General features: G+C 40.1%; 1 protein-coding gene across 1 annotated transcript in view; it reads right to left on the bottom strand.

The window, feature by feature from the left end:
• The window catches only part of opcml (opioid binding protein/cell adhesion molecule-like), a 252,494-nt gene extending 234,763 nt beyond the window's left edge, over positions 1-17,731 (bottom strand). The window contains exon 1 of the mRNA XM_080780138.1: positions 17,460-17,731. Coding sequence (XP_080636264.1) covers positions 17,460-17,520 — 61 coding nt within the window. The 5' untranslated portion in view covers positions 17,521-17,731. The remainder of the gene's footprint in view (positions 1-17,459) is intronic.
• Positions 17,732-17,969: the final 238 nt, after the last annotated feature.

Below are 17,969 nucleotides of genomic sequence, written 5' to 3'. Positions count from 1 at the left end.
CCACTTACTTGAGTGGCATTGAAGCTGAAGCATTTATCAGTAACTGCCACAGTGCCATATACTGTACTGTAAAAAACTTCACAGGTCTAATTGAACCAAGAGTTGAGGGAGTTAACATATATATGTCATATATGTTAAACTTCAACGAGATGTAAATCTGCTTCAAGGCCAGTAGCTGAAAATAGAGGTTTGAGCCAGTCGCGAAACAGCCGTTGCCAAAAAAAATTGCCTGTCGGCAGATCGACAGTGTGATATTAGTCTGGCTTTGAAAATGCTCATTTTTTTAAGCTTCAGTGATCTACTTCAAGGACATGGACATTCATGTCACAGGACGTAGACATCCTGCAGTTTAGTGAAGAAGAAACAATAAATCCAAGGGACATCCCCATGCCACTGTTTTCAATGCCTCAGCATTATGAGAACAAAGGTCAGCAAAGGAGATGCTGAGCCATGGATGTCCTGCAATGTGCCGTTTGTATGGACATCAGCAGTGACATCACTGCTCCCTACTCTTCCATCACTCATTTGTGCACCAAAAATAGTGTACAAGTGTGTAGATTGGCTACTTGCTGTGTATCACAAGAGTGTGTAGCTATGTATAGCTCGGACAGATTTATTTTTAGAGGGAACATTGCCTATGACATATTATTCATAATTAATATTTTGCCATATTGATGCCAGCCTTTTAAGTAAGAGCAAAAAGGTGGCTGTGCTGTGCAAATAATTTATTTAAAAAGACTAATAGCTGTTGAAAATGTCTTGGCAAATGTGTAATACCTGATATCAAGAAGAGAATAAATAAATAATCCACGTAAGACCAAGAAGACCAAATGACCAATTATACAGACAGTATAGCAGTTTTTATTCTTTAGCTTGCCGCAAGCTGCTAGAAATTATGAGGACTGTCATTTGTTACAACACTGTCAAATCATCTCTACAACAGTAATTTCTGCAAATGGACTGACGATGCCTCTGCAAATGGCTGGGACTTCTAGCCCTTATAGCCATTATAAAAGATAGATCACGTAATAACGGGGGTAAATGATGCGTTGATACAAGCCAACACCGTCCTCCATTTTCACTCCCATTTTACAGTCCATCACATCCCCAACATTTTAGAAATGAGACCACACAAGTATGTCCTACCACATGCAAACATCCCTAGTCTCTTTGACCAAGCGACAGAACCTAGTAGGTCATCCCTTCTGACTTTGCCCAATGGAAGATATGTTTCTCTTGAACCACTACTGTGACCTCACCATCGCCAGGAGAAGTCTGAGCCATACCAAGGCAGTGACACTGTGAGGACGCTGCGCTGCCTGAGCAGCTAAAGGCTATTAAACATAACACCAAATTGCATGTGACAACTAAAAAGAGAAAACAGGAAGAGCTGACGGGCGAAAATAGGGATTGTGCCGTTTCCTCCTCCCTGAGCATAACGTTGCATAATATATTATGCAGTATCATATCCTAGGAATGCACGCCCAGACAGTTTCACAAGTACAAATATGTGTGATCTCAAGGACTTCTCATTGCGATAACATAATCTGCTGTAACAACAATATTCAGCTGGGTCAACATATTTTAATCCAATTAGTGCAGATTCTTGTGTGATTTCTAAAATGTTTGCACCTTCACATACATTTCACTTTGCACATGGATTATACTTGTCTGCTGTGAAACCCTCAATGATCTTGTTGGTGTGTAAAGTATGGGAACAAGCATGTTTCACATTCAGCTCAGGGTCTGTCTGTCTGCTGAAGATGGGAGCTGTCTCCATGATGTAAAGGGTGGCTCGACAAAATTGTTGTTTCATCAATAATAAATGGTAGACAGACGGCTGATGGTCACAGAGCAGCTCTGATGTATGATCAAACAAAAGACTGCACAAATCCCGCATACACCGTTTCATAAAGACATTATTTCAACCCCTGTATTTCAATTAAATGCATTATTTAAACATAAATACAATCATACAAATAAATTATACATTAGAAGAGTACATGTCAATTTCCCATGTTCATAGTATTCAAGTTTGGCATTGTGCCATATAGGGTAAATTACATCATGAGAATACTGTGAATACCAGACCCTCCCCCCCTTATTATTGTTAACATAAGTAGAAAAGGTTGAAACAGAGATGCTGTTCGCAAAAAGAACCCAGCTCATTGCTGACTGGAATCGGTCTCGCTCACTCACTCACACACACACAAAATGAATAGAGAATATTTTATTCAATAGGAACTGCTCCTGTCGCAAGTTGATGTCATATGTCCATGTGCCTATGGCCCTATGGGAATGTATGGAATGCACGTGCTAATAAAAAGTATTTAAAATATTGCTTTGATGCTCATGTTATCTTTAGAAAGTATTAAGTAATTTTTTTATGCACTCCATACATTCCATAGGGCTAAACCAGATATAGACATACTGTATGACAATTATGACATCATCAACTTGCGATAGGAGCAGTTCCTATTGAGTGAAAGATTCTCTATGGAAGAAATAAAACATTTAAGGTGTTTTTATTTTTTGAGTCGCTAGCCCCTCCTATACACAATTCAATGTTTGTTTTGTAAAAGCATCGACAATGAAGGGAAGATTTACGTCATAATGTGTCATTTACATTATTGTCTCTTTATTGTTGGCGTTTAAAGTTTGTGTTTGCACCGTTTGTTTTACATCACCATTACATCACCTAATCAACATGAGTTAGACTTTAATATATTAGCGCCCCTCACTTCACACGGGTGTGATTTTTTATTTTAGTTGTAGAGGGCAAGTATAATGTTTTAAGGCATATTTAGCCAGGGATCCCTTTAAGGTCTCCAGTGGCGTCAGTGCTCCAGCCTTTTATATTTCTCAAAGATTCCATTCCCTCTGTAGTTGGCACAGTTAACCCAGGCTCACTTCAGGAGGAATGTCTCTGTTGACCTCTAGCACAATGTCAAGTCCTGCAGATGTTCAGCTGATCACCGCTGGGATTCTGTGCTCTCGCTGAAACCCTTCAGTGTTTCTTCCTTATTTCTATTGTTAGCACTGTTGCTGCTGTCCACTTTCTGATCCTTTCCTCTTCTCAAGAGCTGGATTTCTTGTGGCATACTGGCAGGTCTCTCCCTTTACACCAAACATTTATTTGCCCCAGATGAGGGGAATGATATTGCAGTACAGTAGCTGACCAATCTGCACAAGATTCAGTGTCTGTCACTGTGAGTGACCTTGATGCAGATTGAAATGAATAAACACTGTTTGCTGCAGAGAGTAGAAAACAACTAGAACTGCACTCCGTCGAGTGCCTACTTGCGTGTTGCACACAAGTTAATGGCCTACTAGTGCACAAGCAGAGCGCGCAAGTTCTGTTGTGCCAGGAGGACTTCAACTATTTCCTTGGAGCATAACACCAATTTCTCACCACGAAAGTCTGCTATATTGAGTCTATATTCTAATTCTCTTCTATATTTCTCACAGCGATCATTTCCATTCTTAAAGATGGAGTACCGTGATTATTGTTATATAAGGAGGTATAATTTTTTCAAAGAAGTGTACAGTATTTGTTAAAATGACCCACTTGTCCTAATCCCTCCCACTCCATGGCTCTGCCCTTTTGTTTACAAAATGACAAATTGGTGTCTGTAATGTAACAAAAACTTCCCATATTTCTGAGATGTCGGATAACCACCATTATGCACTTATACTGCCACCATTTATCCATGTATAGGCCTATAATCCACACATCCATACCATATCAGACCTGTTTTTTCTTTTAGCATTTATTTATTTCCTCCAATTATATTGACCCTATTGTCACAATCAGCTCATCTCATCTCATCATCCAATTACATCATAGTTTAATTGGCCTGTTTGACTGTCAAGGGTTCAACCTCCAGGAAGATACTCCAACTTTTAAAGTGAGCGTGTATGGTGGCACCTGGAACTGGGATTTATGCTAACAGCTAGCCGCAATAAATGAGTTAAATGAAAGCGAGGATGAAATGTTTTTGTCAACAAATAAGGCTATGAGGAGTCTCAGTTCATGTCCTCATCCAATCTGGAAGGCCAGTGGGCCACAACAAATGTCCCAGTCATAATCTATATTTTATCACTATCTGCCAAATCTCTCAAGACATATTTTCAATTTGTAATGAATTTAGATGAATTGAGCAGAAAGCCAGCAAATTAGCATAAAGTGGCATGGCCAAGCATGATTTCCTGTTATTCAGGCACTGAAATGAGCTCGCATCCAGAGGCAAAATAAATAATTAACAATAAAGAATCTACAAATATTTGTTTTGCTCTTTTTCTTTCTCTTGTGTAACTAGAGTGGCATCAGCACTGCCTGATTGGATATGCTGGGGGTCTAAATCTGAGGCTCCATCAATGCACACCAGAGAGACCAAACCATAAACTGCTGCAGGAGCTACTGTACCTGTGACTTGTGCATGGGGTTAATTTGTGGTTCTTGTAGAAGGTTGTGTAACCAGTAACTAATGTCCCTATTTTGGCAAGTTTACATGCATTAGTCAATATTATAACTGCACACAAGCTAACCAAAGCGTACCTTCCTGGTGCAGAGCCCGTTTACAATTCTGTTGACTATCTTGTCTTACACTTCCACTTTAATAGTAGCAATCCTGAACATAATTGGATGCCTTATGACCATGAAAAATATGGTTTTCAGTCATTTGTTCATGAGAGCTAGAAGGTCACCCCTTTTACTGAGGGGTCCCTTTGCAGAAATGACTTGTTGTATAATGGTATATGACTTGACAATGATGTAATATAAATGTATATGACAGGGATTAGATTTTTTTAGGTTGCTCAGTCCATTGCTTTTGTTACAGTTGGTCTAGGATAAGACTGACATCTTCTCCACTGCAACGGATATCCCTTTTAAATTTCAATCAATATTTCAGTGAGGCCTAAAATATCTTCTCTTGCTGATGCTGATGATCTTTGAGAGTCTCACATCTGTCCAAGCTGATGCTGCATACAGTAGGTACTGTATGCAGGTGTTTCCATTACCCTTACACGCAGCCTTTACTTGACTATTTCTAACAATAAATGTATTACTTTGATATCGGAGCTACAAGCTGCTCTCTCTCTCTCTCTCTCTCTTTTCGCTGCTCGTCTCCAACACAGTTGTTTTAACCGGCCAAATATGACACGATTTGTGAGCTTGTAGATCAGAAAAACAAAAAGACATTTTGAGATATAAGGTTTCTGTCAGTCAGCAACGGATATGTTGTAATGAAAGTGTTTGAGCAAAGTATGTGAAGATATGTCCAAGTGCCACACTAGATCCCAATACGTTTCCATACTGGGCAAAAAGGTCAGTGATTGATGGTGTATTTCTCTATATTCACTCGACTCGCAGCATCTGGAGGCGCCTGCCACCAACTGTTAGCTCAGTAATAATAGCTCAGCTTTTAACACAATCATACCTGGGCCATGTATCACACATTTTCCATCACTCCATGACTGGAGTGGAGTGTCTGGGTCAAAATCAACACTAGATGTTCAAACTCGTTGACCATTAGCACAAGTGCCACTCAAAGTGACGAATGCACACTGACACTACACATGCCCACAACTATTTACCGTCTACCGCTCCCACCTGAAACTAAAATTATAATGCCGTTTAGTCCTACATAAACAATATTGCTGGCGCCTACTAGTACTGCATAACCCTGTAACATTTCCAAACAACATCAAACCATTCCTATTTTGTCTTATATTCGAGCTTAGATTATATTTTATACATTGTGGATAGGCATTTATATGGGGCATGGACACATGCCGCACGCGCACATGTGTGTGTGTGTGTGTGTGCGTGAGAGGGATTTTGGGTGTGATTTAATTAATGGAACTTATATTTCCGAGATAATTCTATGATCACAGATCGCATAATCAAAGTGATCCAAATCTTGTTGGTTTTGAACTACCCAAAATCCAGATCTGACCAACTTGGATACATGTTTGAACGCTTTGGACCTGGGGACCACAATCCCTCACCATGCAGAAGAAAGCTCAAGACTATGTTGCCACAAAACTGATGACGTCATATCACCTTCATACAAGGTGCAGAGAATAGAAGTACAATAGAAGTTCATTAGTACAGTATTAGAGCAGTGTTAGTACACCAATTAGAAGTATAAGAAAGGAGGTATCTAAAGGTAGAGTGGGTTGTATGTATGTGCTTATTTGTTGAAATGGTGGAAGTGGAAGTGAGTAATAGTATCATGTTACCAGTCACCGCCGTGGCGACTGTCTGCCCGGCCGGCTTGAAGCATGCATTCAACCCGTGCTCGCCAACGGTGACAGCCATCGCGGATCATCATAGCGATTTTTCTTCATTGCAATGAATAACCGTGTACAAAGTAGTTCACATGAACGATGCTGTAGTGGCTGGGGCATTTGAGGGGCAATATAGGTTTTATATGCACGATTACAATTAAATAAAAGAGAATTGAATTGAGAGCCAGTGAGTCTCCTCCTCCGCTACTTCCTCATTTGAGACTATGGAACTCGTCATGTCAGTCGTGTGATATTGCGATTATGCTACAGTTACCCTTAAAAAAATATGTCAACTCAATGTCATTGTTGTAACTAAGAAATTCATATTTTTTTAATGTCATATTTAGCCATACGAGCGCAATATCCATAGCGTCCCTCCCAGCAGCAACAACATAGCCTGAAGTGACCTGGCTCGGCCAATAGAATGACAGGGGGAGGGGGGGTGGAGCTATTTGAATTCTGTGTACAAACACTGGAAACTTGTCTATTCAGCTTTAAAGTCAAACCTGAAAAAATTGAGCTACTGTATTGTATGTGTCCCAGGGGCATGGAGGACATGGAGGTGTGGCCCTTGCGCCAAAACACAGGTTGACAGGCAGGCAGGCAGATCGCGACATTACACAAGCTTCTGATATGAGGTAAACATAAATATGAGCTCTGTGACATTATGTACCCTACAATTCCTTTATTTTACATATTATTTAAATATTATACATTCTATAACTGTAACTGACCATCGGATTGATTGATTGATTGAAACTTTTATTCAATCAATGCAGAATGGGTAGGCCTACATTTCAAACGAAAGCACAAGTGCATCACCTGTCACACACAAGAGATACAATTGAGTTATACTGTATCAATCAATCTCTCTATCTATCTTTCCATGCAAATAAAATAACTATAATAAACACTATCCTGCTTCTTATCAGTGCTGCCTGCATGTCAGCCTGTCACTCAACACAGCCGTCTGTGTGTGTTTAGGCGCAAGGGCCACGCCTGCATGGTCTTTTGCGGTCCGGTTAGAAAGAAAGTACTAAAGGTCAGTAGCATGTTCTCGGCACACAAAGAAACACATCAGCATAGAACAGAGAAAGACTTTTTTTTTCCAGGCAGCAAATGAAAATAGTTATTAATTACACATTAAATAGCCTAATTGTGCATTGTAGCAGTTCTTTTGTGAAAACAGACCTCTAAAATACCATGCAGGACTGCTTCGCTCTCCGGAGGTGGTGGTGTGTGTGTGTGTGTGTGTGTGTGTGTGTGTGTGTGTGTGTGTGTGTGTGTGTGTGTGTGTGTGTGTGCGCGCACGCACAAGCATGCACGCACGCGTGTGTATGTGTTAAGGTTAAGGGGGTTCATTGGCCTTGCATCCATTCGCTTGCAGCACTTTAGCATTAACAAGTCATGTTGGGGGGCTGGGGGCTGAGAATGTATTTTATTTTTTTATTATTGGCATTATGCTTTATTTCAGATAGGTCAGTGTCTAGACAGGAAACCAAGGGCAGAGACAGAGGACATGCTGCTCACAATCTGAGCACCCCACAGCATCTTTCTGTACAACATGACTGACTGACTGACTGAGTGTCTGGCCTTGGATCTTGTGATGGCAGGGTTAGTGCAGTCGTTCTCAAAATATTTCAATTCAAGGACCCCCCCTAACTCACCCCACAGAGGGTACATTTGGTTCATTTTGTACGCTCTCAGAATTACAGACCAATTCCATTTGGAACCCTGAGTGTCCCTGTACACCTCCCTTTGTGAACCACTGGGTTAGTGTAATGCAAGGCATGTCATGCACTTACACTGTCACGTGGGTGTAGGTAGCTTTTGTCCTGCATTATTAGAAATACAGCATGACACTGTATTTCCTATTTGTACACTGTTATCCATTGGAAAGGCATATAATTATGCACAGAGCACAATAATGGGCAGGCCACCCATTATTCTAAAAACCCAACAGTCTGGAAATTTTGACAAATGGCATGGGGCACCGCGACCTCAAATGCCAGAGTGGGTGTAATCTGAAAACTGTACTATAAACATACTGTGTAAATGCTGCGGTAAAGACAGAGACTGCCTTTCCCACTTATACATTTTCAGTCTCACATGTACTGTAAATACATCACAGATAATTCTATGCATACACCAATTTACAAGAAAATAGCCTGGCCATGATTCACATTAGAATGCAATGCTACTCATTAACCCTTAGTACCCAACATAATGAGCGGAAAGGATAGTTGACAGCACAATATATAATGTCACAATGTGTTTGCTGATCACGTATACTGTACACACTTATTAGAATTAGAGTTGGCACACAATTCACTGGCACAAGACTAGATCAGATTACCCAATTATAGCACTGGAAATAGAATCTTTGAAAGGTGGTGGCGGTGATGAAACAAAAGAAAAATGCACAGCAGTTTTGCTACAACAACAGCCACTGTCAACACTGCCAGGCACAAGCAAGTTGGACAATAAGGAAAAGCATTTCCGTCCAAGAAAATCTCTGCTCCAACTTTCAGAAGCTGAATGTACTAGTATCCCGTCTGTCAACAGCCCGTTGTCCATGTGGGATGTTTTAATGCCGTGTTCACACAGGCAGTTACAATGTTGATATGTTGATCAAAACGCTTATTGACGTCAAGATCTGGCTGACAGTAATCATTAATTTTTAAAAGCAGAAATCGTGTCAAGAGAGAAGTTGAGTGGAAATGGTTAAACACTTGTTCTGTAGCTGGCCTGGCACTATAGTGCCGCAGTTGAAGCCAGCCCAAGTTGGATGTAGATTTTGTAGCAGTTACAAACATTGGGCTTCGCTTTGTATTTTCATGTCGCTGGCTTCCATGAATGGTACGCTGCAGCTTTGTAGCGGCAAGTGTGAATGCAGCATTAAATTATTGTGCAGTTTGCTGGAACAAGAGTGTGTGGAGAGTGGTCAACATTGTGGCATGGAAGTGCTTCCAAATGTTCAATTAAGCTATGCCAAAGTGACTGACCTAAATCTAGTGTTAACAGTGTAGGGCCAGGCCTACTGTTAACAGTCAATTTAATAACTGCACTTTGTATACAATACTTCACATTACTTTATAACTGCATTTAGCTTAGATTAGCCAATAGCAACCCACGGTACAGATCGATCGATCATCCTTTTAAAATCACTTTCATCATTACATGGCGTCCTTATTCGGGGCATGTCATCATAGAAATCCACACAGATTATAGTATTGGTTATAGTATATATTAGCATAATGTTCTTCTTTTCAGTAATAGGGGACAGAAGTAAATTAATAAATGACTGAAATTAATGACCTATTATTGTTAACATAAATAGAAAAGGTTGAAACAGAGATGCTGTTCGCAAAAGGAACCCAGCTCATTGCTGACTGGAAGCGCACGCACACACACACACACACACACACACACACACACACACATAATAGATCTCATTCTTACTTGCACCATCCATCTCCGATTCAGTGACAATCCATCCGAGTCATTCATTCTAAGAGTCCGATGCACTCGCTTAACTGCCAACATTCAATACATTCTCACAAGGGAACTGTCAATGATGCCAGGGAACACAGTCTCTACTATAAAAGGGAGGGGTGATGAATGGATAAACTTCTCTTATAATGAGTGTTAGTCGATGTTGACTGTCTTTGCATTATCATGGCTAATTGTAAGGAATGAATCACTACATTGATGTTTGTCTTTGTCCATTGAACGCTTAAAAGCTTCCAGGAAAATAGCCCAATCCAAGTAGATAAAATGGTCCTCATCAATTCTAGCGGACCTTACACCAGTTATGTCTTTGCACAATGCATATTTAACACTAAGAACAACAACTAACTACTGTAACTACAGCATCAACATCAACAATTTCCAAAATGACTTAAAATTGCATAAATAACACGTAGGCTTACATTTAAGAGACTCTTGAGGTTAAGGTGTACTTGATTTATTATTTAATGTGTATTATCCCCTTGGGGAAATTTGTCCTCTGCATTTGACCCATCACAAGCACTTAGGAGCAGCCACAGTGCAGCACCCACTGCCTGGGGACCAACTCCATTTGTAATGTCAGTACACTAGTCAAGGGCAATGGCAGGAGTAACTACAGTAACAAGCTTTTTGTTTTCGTTTTTTTGGGGTTTGTTTTTTTGCCCCCAGAGGAAACCAAAGCAAAACATAGTGAGAAGATTTAAACTCCACATGGAAAGGCCCCCTACAGGGGTTCAAACCCAGGACTGTGTTGCTGTGAGGCAACATGGCTAACTACTGGGCCACCTGGCCAGTGTAACTTGTAATAAGTAGTTACTAGTTATAGTTATTAGTTTCTGCTCTCAAGAGGTAACACAGTTACTTTACTAGTTACTGCATTATAAAAGTAATTAGTTATTCGTTGCTAACATTATGCTTATTTGTTTCAGTATTTATGTATACATTTTCATGTTGCACAAGACGGCCACAACTGTCAACTTTCATCATTTTGTCACTAAACTCACTAAATATAAGTATAATAGTATAGCATAGCAAGGGTTGACACTGGCATAAGTGTGAGAACGGATTCTTCTTCCTAAATTAAATATTCCAAAAAGTTTAGACTTACTGTACATCCTGCACATAATTCTACATTCATAACTCTGACTGGGGACAGTGGAGAGTCTAATGGGAGATATGTGGGTTATTGCTAGCCTAATGATCATATACATCCTGATGTGAAAGAAAATATTTCTAAAGGTTATGAGTATAAATATAGGAATCATGTCAATAACCTCATACTGAACCATGAAATCATTTTAGTTCTGCGTGACTTTAGACTGGAGCAGATGGCTAAACAGGGAGTCGCATTTCTGGCTGTCATATTAAATGCACAATTTGGGTTGGCCAGTTGTTTGAGACGGTCGGAACTACAGACATTTGCAGGATAGCTCTCTGGGACTACCTGAACATTTTGGATATGATAGAGAAAAAGGTAAGAAATGAGGAGCTGATTATCCCCTCAGTCAGATCCGGTTCTCCACACACAGCGAGTTAAGGAGGAGGTCACAGATAGGGCTAGTCATGTGAGAGTAGAAGTCGGATGACTAGGATCATAAGAAACCTTTCATCATCTGAAGTTGTGGGCTATATTCACCCAAAGTACTGATCCAATTAAAATTTCATGAACTGTAAGGGCATTATTGAATTGGTTAGAGCAACTATAGTTACACTACTAGTTATGGCAAAACGTATAGGCCTAGTTGTATAACAGTGACGCGTTACTTTGTAACACATTAGTCACAATTAACAGTTGACTGAAATGCCCCTGCGTGCCATGAGCAAGCCTCTATTCTACTGCAGGCAAGGGAAATGATTGTGCACCTCCATGGCATCTATTGTCACATCTCATCTCCTTTCCTGTCATCTATCATACAATGTGAATTTTGAGCATGAGACTCATGCATGCATGTACAGTATATAGCACAACCGTTTTCTTTATGTCGATATTGCTCAAATACACATTCATTGTATTGCATTTCCAATAAGCGTAACGATACACTCAACTCACGTTGCGATACGTATCACGATATGAGGTTCACAATATGATTTTTCACGATATTTTATTTTCCAGACAAATGAGCCAAAATCTTTTTTTTATGATTTATCTTCCCCCCTCCCCCGAGCTTTTTCACAATTACAAATTACTACATTGCATTACTTTTCATGTAAAATGTCTTAATTTCTGTGCAACTGTAAACATGCTTTCTTGTTTAGAACCTAGCTCGAGTTAACATGTAAAAAAAAATATATCGATAAATGTTATATCGTTACATGCCTAATTTCCAACTGTTGCTCTTTAAAGGGGGTTCCATTAAAAAATACAAAATTAAATAAAGATTGCAAATGTACAAGCTCACAGTGCAACACAAAGTGACACTCTGTGAACTTGTATATCTGCTATTTTTGAGAACTACTGTTGTAAACCACTAGAGTTCTGAATAACTTGTTGCTAACTAACATCTAAAATGACAGATGCTTTCCCGGATTTAATGGGTTAATACTGTAACTCATTATTAATGTCAGCAAATAAATTATGATTATAAATCATGTTCACGTGTTCTTGAATAGGACTTTATCATACAGTAGGGGTACAACTATTGGAGAAAGTGTGAAAAGTCTTGAATACTTTTGAATATTCTTAACACAAATCCTCCCTTTTAGTTTGATAACTGATACATAAACATAACTGTCTGATCTAATGACGTTAACATACTGTACTGTATATCATTTTTGTACATTTGGAAGCGTTTGGATGAAATGCAACCAAACATAGACCAGTATGGTCCTAATATAACTGAACAAATTCCTCCTCTTCCACAAATATATATTTCACATAACAAAAAAAAATCCATGACCCAACTACTACACTTTTGTGTAAATGTTCCCTTATGTTAGTGAGTGTTGTAACTATAATATACAGGCACATGAATCAAGATTCTGTTAATCTGTTTGTCTACAATTCTGTGAGATTCACTGGCCTAACAGTTCAGCAACCATTATTGTTCACAACTAAAATGTTATCTTATTCATATATAACTTTGATTCAGCTTGGGAACAAAATAATGTACTTGTGGCTCTTTAATTAAATAGAAAATGACTCAATAGTGCAGTCACCCATATCAATAAATCAATCAATAAAATGTGCGTATGTATATATATTATATAAATATATCCATCCCAGTTCTGGGACGTCTCCCTCTCATTTTTGCTGTCATGCATTACTAATAATCTAAATACACTTACATGTATTAACATTTGTAAGATTCACAAATGCACACACAAGCACACAAGCACACACACACACACACACACACACACACACGTTTGCCATGGTTACCACAATTCGCACACCCACTGGCTGTTCCTTCGTGTTTGGATCCTATCAAATTTTAAAAAAATAGTGTAGTAGTCTCTCTCTCTCTCTGCCTCCCACGTTTTCCCATTGTGGGAAGAGCTTGATGACTACCAATTTGTCTCATGTTGCTGGATAAGCAATTAAGGACTTCTTGATAGACATTCTTAGTTTTTGGAAATAAATATACATTGGTGACTAGAACTATAATCTACCTGATCTTGAGGCCTACAAAATCGTGGATTTACTAGTCGACTACGGTAGTTGCTTAACGCCCTAGTGTGCACTAGCATCCCAAAAAGTATACTTTGTTTTTGATTTGTACATGGACCAAGCTTTCCAAGATGAACAAGTACCAACCGTTAAGAATCAAATCACAAACTTTAGGTATAAATTCTGCATAGTCATAATTTGAAGCCTGGGCCAAGTATATAAACTGACCATGAGTGGCCTGACAATCGCTGGCATAACAAAGAACAAATGAAAGCCAAACAACTTGCTAAATATTTAGGTACGGTAGTTACTCTGTGTGGAGGAGAAGGTGCTATACGTACCCTCCTGTGCCCGTGAACTAAGATCGTTAAATTTGTTTCCATGTCAATTAATAATCATTATTTTGTGGATTCACGTGCGTGGATTCACGTGCGTGCAGCAATTATTGCAAACAGCTTGATGATCAGCACGTGTGCACACTGGCAGTACAGATCACAATTGGTAGATTTTAGATATAACAACTCATGTTCTAGGCCTAGGGTATTTTATTGGCATCATAAAGTTATGAGGACATACTGGTATGGTATCTCTGAAGGCTGTGTGAATGAGGATGCATCATGGATTCTCAAATGATGGGGCATGACTTCCTGAGCTATGGGAGTCTGACCCATACTCTGAAACGCCACCAGAAACGCCGCCAGCCAATCACGTAGTATGATTGCCTGCCTCCTAAGCTATGAGACATGCACCGTGGAAGGGCTGATTTCCGCACCACAGCCAGCCAGCCACTCTACGACCGCAGATCGAAGCGACAACAGCTGCTAATGTTATGAGCTAACTAAAGGATAGCAGAAAAGCCACAACAAAACACAGTAATTGAACTACAAACTGAACGTCGGAAATTAACGCAAACAATGTTGCGACACAGAAAAATACACGTTACTAAAATAATAATATTATGGGGGGAAACAAAGACAAAAAGGGGGACAACGGAGACAGCGCCTGTTTCACCTGACACATTATGACTATGTCATAATTTCTTGTTTTAAAATATGCTGACCATTGTTTGCACACAGCATATTTAATATTAATGGCACAATGGCATGCAAGTGAAAGAAAGAAAATCTCAGCTTTACATAAAGGCATTCCAGAATCCAGATTATCTGGCAGTGAACTGAAAACCAATGAGCGCGTCATGACTTTTTCAGTCCTTGGTAAAAGGCTGACTTCGAAGCAGACTTAAAAAAATTGTTTGTTTAGAGCACTTTTAACAAAACAGTGATTCTGCAATGAATGAAAGTGACCAAGTCTATGGACTCGAAACGTCACTTGTTTTGTTTTGTTTTTTCTTCTTTATAGAAGATAGCTACAGTGTGCAAACTCTTATTCTGCCAGTGATGCCAGGTTATGACTCATGCAGTCAGACTGAGAAAACAAGCTTTTAGAATATATGCATCCATAATAACTCACAGCTTTCTGATCTGCTCTCTGTTTCAGACACAGTAAACATCAAATGTAATGGATCTCCTCTACCTGACTTTGAGTGCTTTGGCTTGTACAACACAGATTTCAGTCCTGTCTTTGTTTATCTGTATAGAAAGTTCTCCTGCTGCCTCCCCTGCATGCTTTGTTGGATGAGACTAAGGGGCACAGTCAACCCAAAGGTCAGAAAAGTAGGCTTCTGAGTTAAGGTTCTTGCAATGGCTGGAACAAAAAAAGGAAGGAGATAAAACAAACTTTCCTCCCTCAACAACAACTACAACCAATGTTGCTTTATTTAAACAAGAGCTTTTCTGCACAGTACCAGACAAATCTGCCACAGGAAAAAGAAAATCCCTGGAGAGACTGGTCTGGCACTCCTCAGTTTGAATTCCATTTAGCTCACCCCAGAGTTGTGGGTGACCAATCAGAGCCTACTACTACCAACATTTTTTTGCTGCAACGTTGGAATCTGTTTGCAACCACCCCTTTGAATTAAATATTCCACACCAAAGTTCCAGAGACTAATATGTACGCAGTGATATTAGTCCATGTCAGGCTACAACAGTACAGGACTGCAGTTGTACTCAGTACTGTCCAGGTGTGGAGGAGGTGCAACTGTGTAAAACTGAAGCAGGGCAGCATTGAAAAGGAGCATGCTTACTCAGCAAAATCCCTTCCCAGGACACATTCGGATACAAAGTGCAAGTGCAATATGTTTTGTTTTTTTGCTGAATTAGCGTCAACAAAACTTTTGACAAATGTCACTTGGCTCAAGTGTCCTAAAAGTACAAAACGAGCTTGAATTGCGACTGAGACACACGAGTAATCATCCCTAACCCTGCAGAGGGCCATATAAAAAAGCCACCTGTCTCCATGTAGTGACAACACCTCCTACAACTCACTGCTCTCTTGATGAGACCTGCACCTAATGAAGTGTGCATGTCTTGTCTTGTCACCTCGGCCCAGTAGAGACGAGGGTACTTAAGGATGTTTGTGATTCGTGAGACATTGTTGATAGGTGTCATACACACGTTGCTGGAAGACACAGAGGCATTATATTATGCAATTGAAGTGTCGGGATGTCTTTGAAACAGGTAACCAGCTGAACGCCTCCGCATAGGTTGTTTGCATTAAGGAAAAGATAAACACTTTGATATATATATAATGGCAACATCAGAACGCCTGCTCTAGCAGAAAAATGACAATGTAAGAGAACAAGCATACCTGTGACATGATCACTTTGGACAGGTAGATTCAGTTGTTTTTTGTCACATTTTTGTCAACCAACACTGTCGACAGACACTTGTCTGAAACTAAACAAGATTGAATTAGGTACACAAGAAGTCTTTGGCACCAAAGCCTATAATGCACCACACTGACATGATGTCAAACACAGCCGATGCCAGTACAATGTAGTACAATGGTTTGGAACAACAAGCCATGCGTTATCCTTCTCTACAGCAGTTGTTTTTTAGTTTGTATTACAGCTTGAAAGGCTTTCGCTTGAATCCATTAACGCCGCAGCAATGTGTTTCTGTCTTGTGTGTTTGTTCTTTTGTTTGTGCATGCGAGATGTGCCTGGGAGTAAAGGTGTGAGGACAACAATGATATTATGTATCTATAGGAGACAACGGAAACGTGGGAGAAATCGCATTAACCGCCGATGCCGTTAAGTATTTTTTATCTTTTTTTGAAGTATTGGCTGCTCTGAAATTCTCTCTTCCTCACTTCCCATGTCCCGCCTCCCACAACACATCAGCATTATAAACATCCTGCATGTACGTAGTCGGCCAATCAGAGGCATTAACTAGGACGTGCAGCTAGCCAGTCTTGGTGCGGGAGGCGGTACAATTGGAAGTCAATAAGGAAGTCAAGGAAGTGAGGAAGAGAGAATTTCAGAGCAGCCAAAACTTCAAAAAAGGATAAAAAACGGCATCAGCGCTTAATGCGATTTCTCCCACGTTTCCGTTGTCTCCTATAGCCGCTTTATGCATCTTTGAAACATCTCACCAACAGAGGGTATGTACATCTGTCTCCCATGGAGAGTGGAATAAGCACTCGGGGACCCTGGGGTAAGCGTGTCCGAACTTCAGAAAAGCTTAACCGAGGGTCCCGAAAGGGGCTACATGTTCTCCTGGTTCTTTCATCAACCCGTTTGTTTAACCTCATCCATACATTTAATATGCTCCTCTCAATCTTGCCATTCTGAAATAAAATTATTTTAAGAAAAAGTGAAAAGACAGATGACACTGCCTGTTGTGATGTCTTTTCAAAGAGCTGTATATCAGAGTGTACTAAGGAGTCAACATGGTTTATTTATGCTGTTTGTTGCGCAGCTTGGAATCAACTTTTGATTGTTGCATATCGATTTAGTTTCACAGGCCATTTCTAGATTGTGGAGAGAGAGAGAGAGAGAGAGAGATAGAGAGTATGAAGGAAATAGAAAGATGAGATATGCTGCTCTCTCATCAACTCTGTTTCCACAGTGCATCACTCTGCCTGAACCACAACTTAAGAGGAACAGCTTGAGAGAGATAAAGATCAGAGAGAAAATAGGTAGTCTTACCTGGGAACATAAGCACAGCAAACACCCACGACAGGATGAAGAAACACACTGAATTATACATTCTTACAAACTCAATACTGATGTAGTCGGTCTTTCACTCTCTGTATCTGAACCTCTCAACAGAAGGCTTCAGAAACCTGCCCAGAAAAAAAGTGTCTTGGCTTCTCCCTTGCGTCTCACAAAATGTCAGTTGCTTTTCATTCCCACTTTCAGGATTAGTGAAGATGCTTTAAATCCAATGCAAGTTGTGGCAGCACACACAATCTGGCTTCTCGGGCAGAATTCTATCTCCCTCTCTTGCACATACTCAGAGTCACAGGGACCAACGCTCTGCCAGACAGGGGAGGAGGCAAGTGGTAGCCCGCCTCCACTTCTTTCTTATTCGCTGAGGTGTCTGCCTGTCAGTCATAAACAGTCCCAGCTCTGTTTTCTTTTCTTTTTTTCTAGCCTTCACCCTGCTTTTTCTTTCTTTGCTTCTGTGACAGAACCAGAGCAGTATTAAAACAGCTG

This window comes from Protomyctophum bolini, assembly GCF_963924005.1.
Source record: "Protomyctophum bolini genome assembly, chromosome: 13".
Taxonomy (NCBI): Eukaryota; Metazoa; Chordata; class Actinopteri; order Myctophiformes; family Myctophidae; genus Protomyctophum; species Protomyctophum bolini.
The sequence above is the reverse complement of the archived record's forward strand: the minus strand, read 5'-3'. Positions and strand labels throughout refer to the sequence as shown.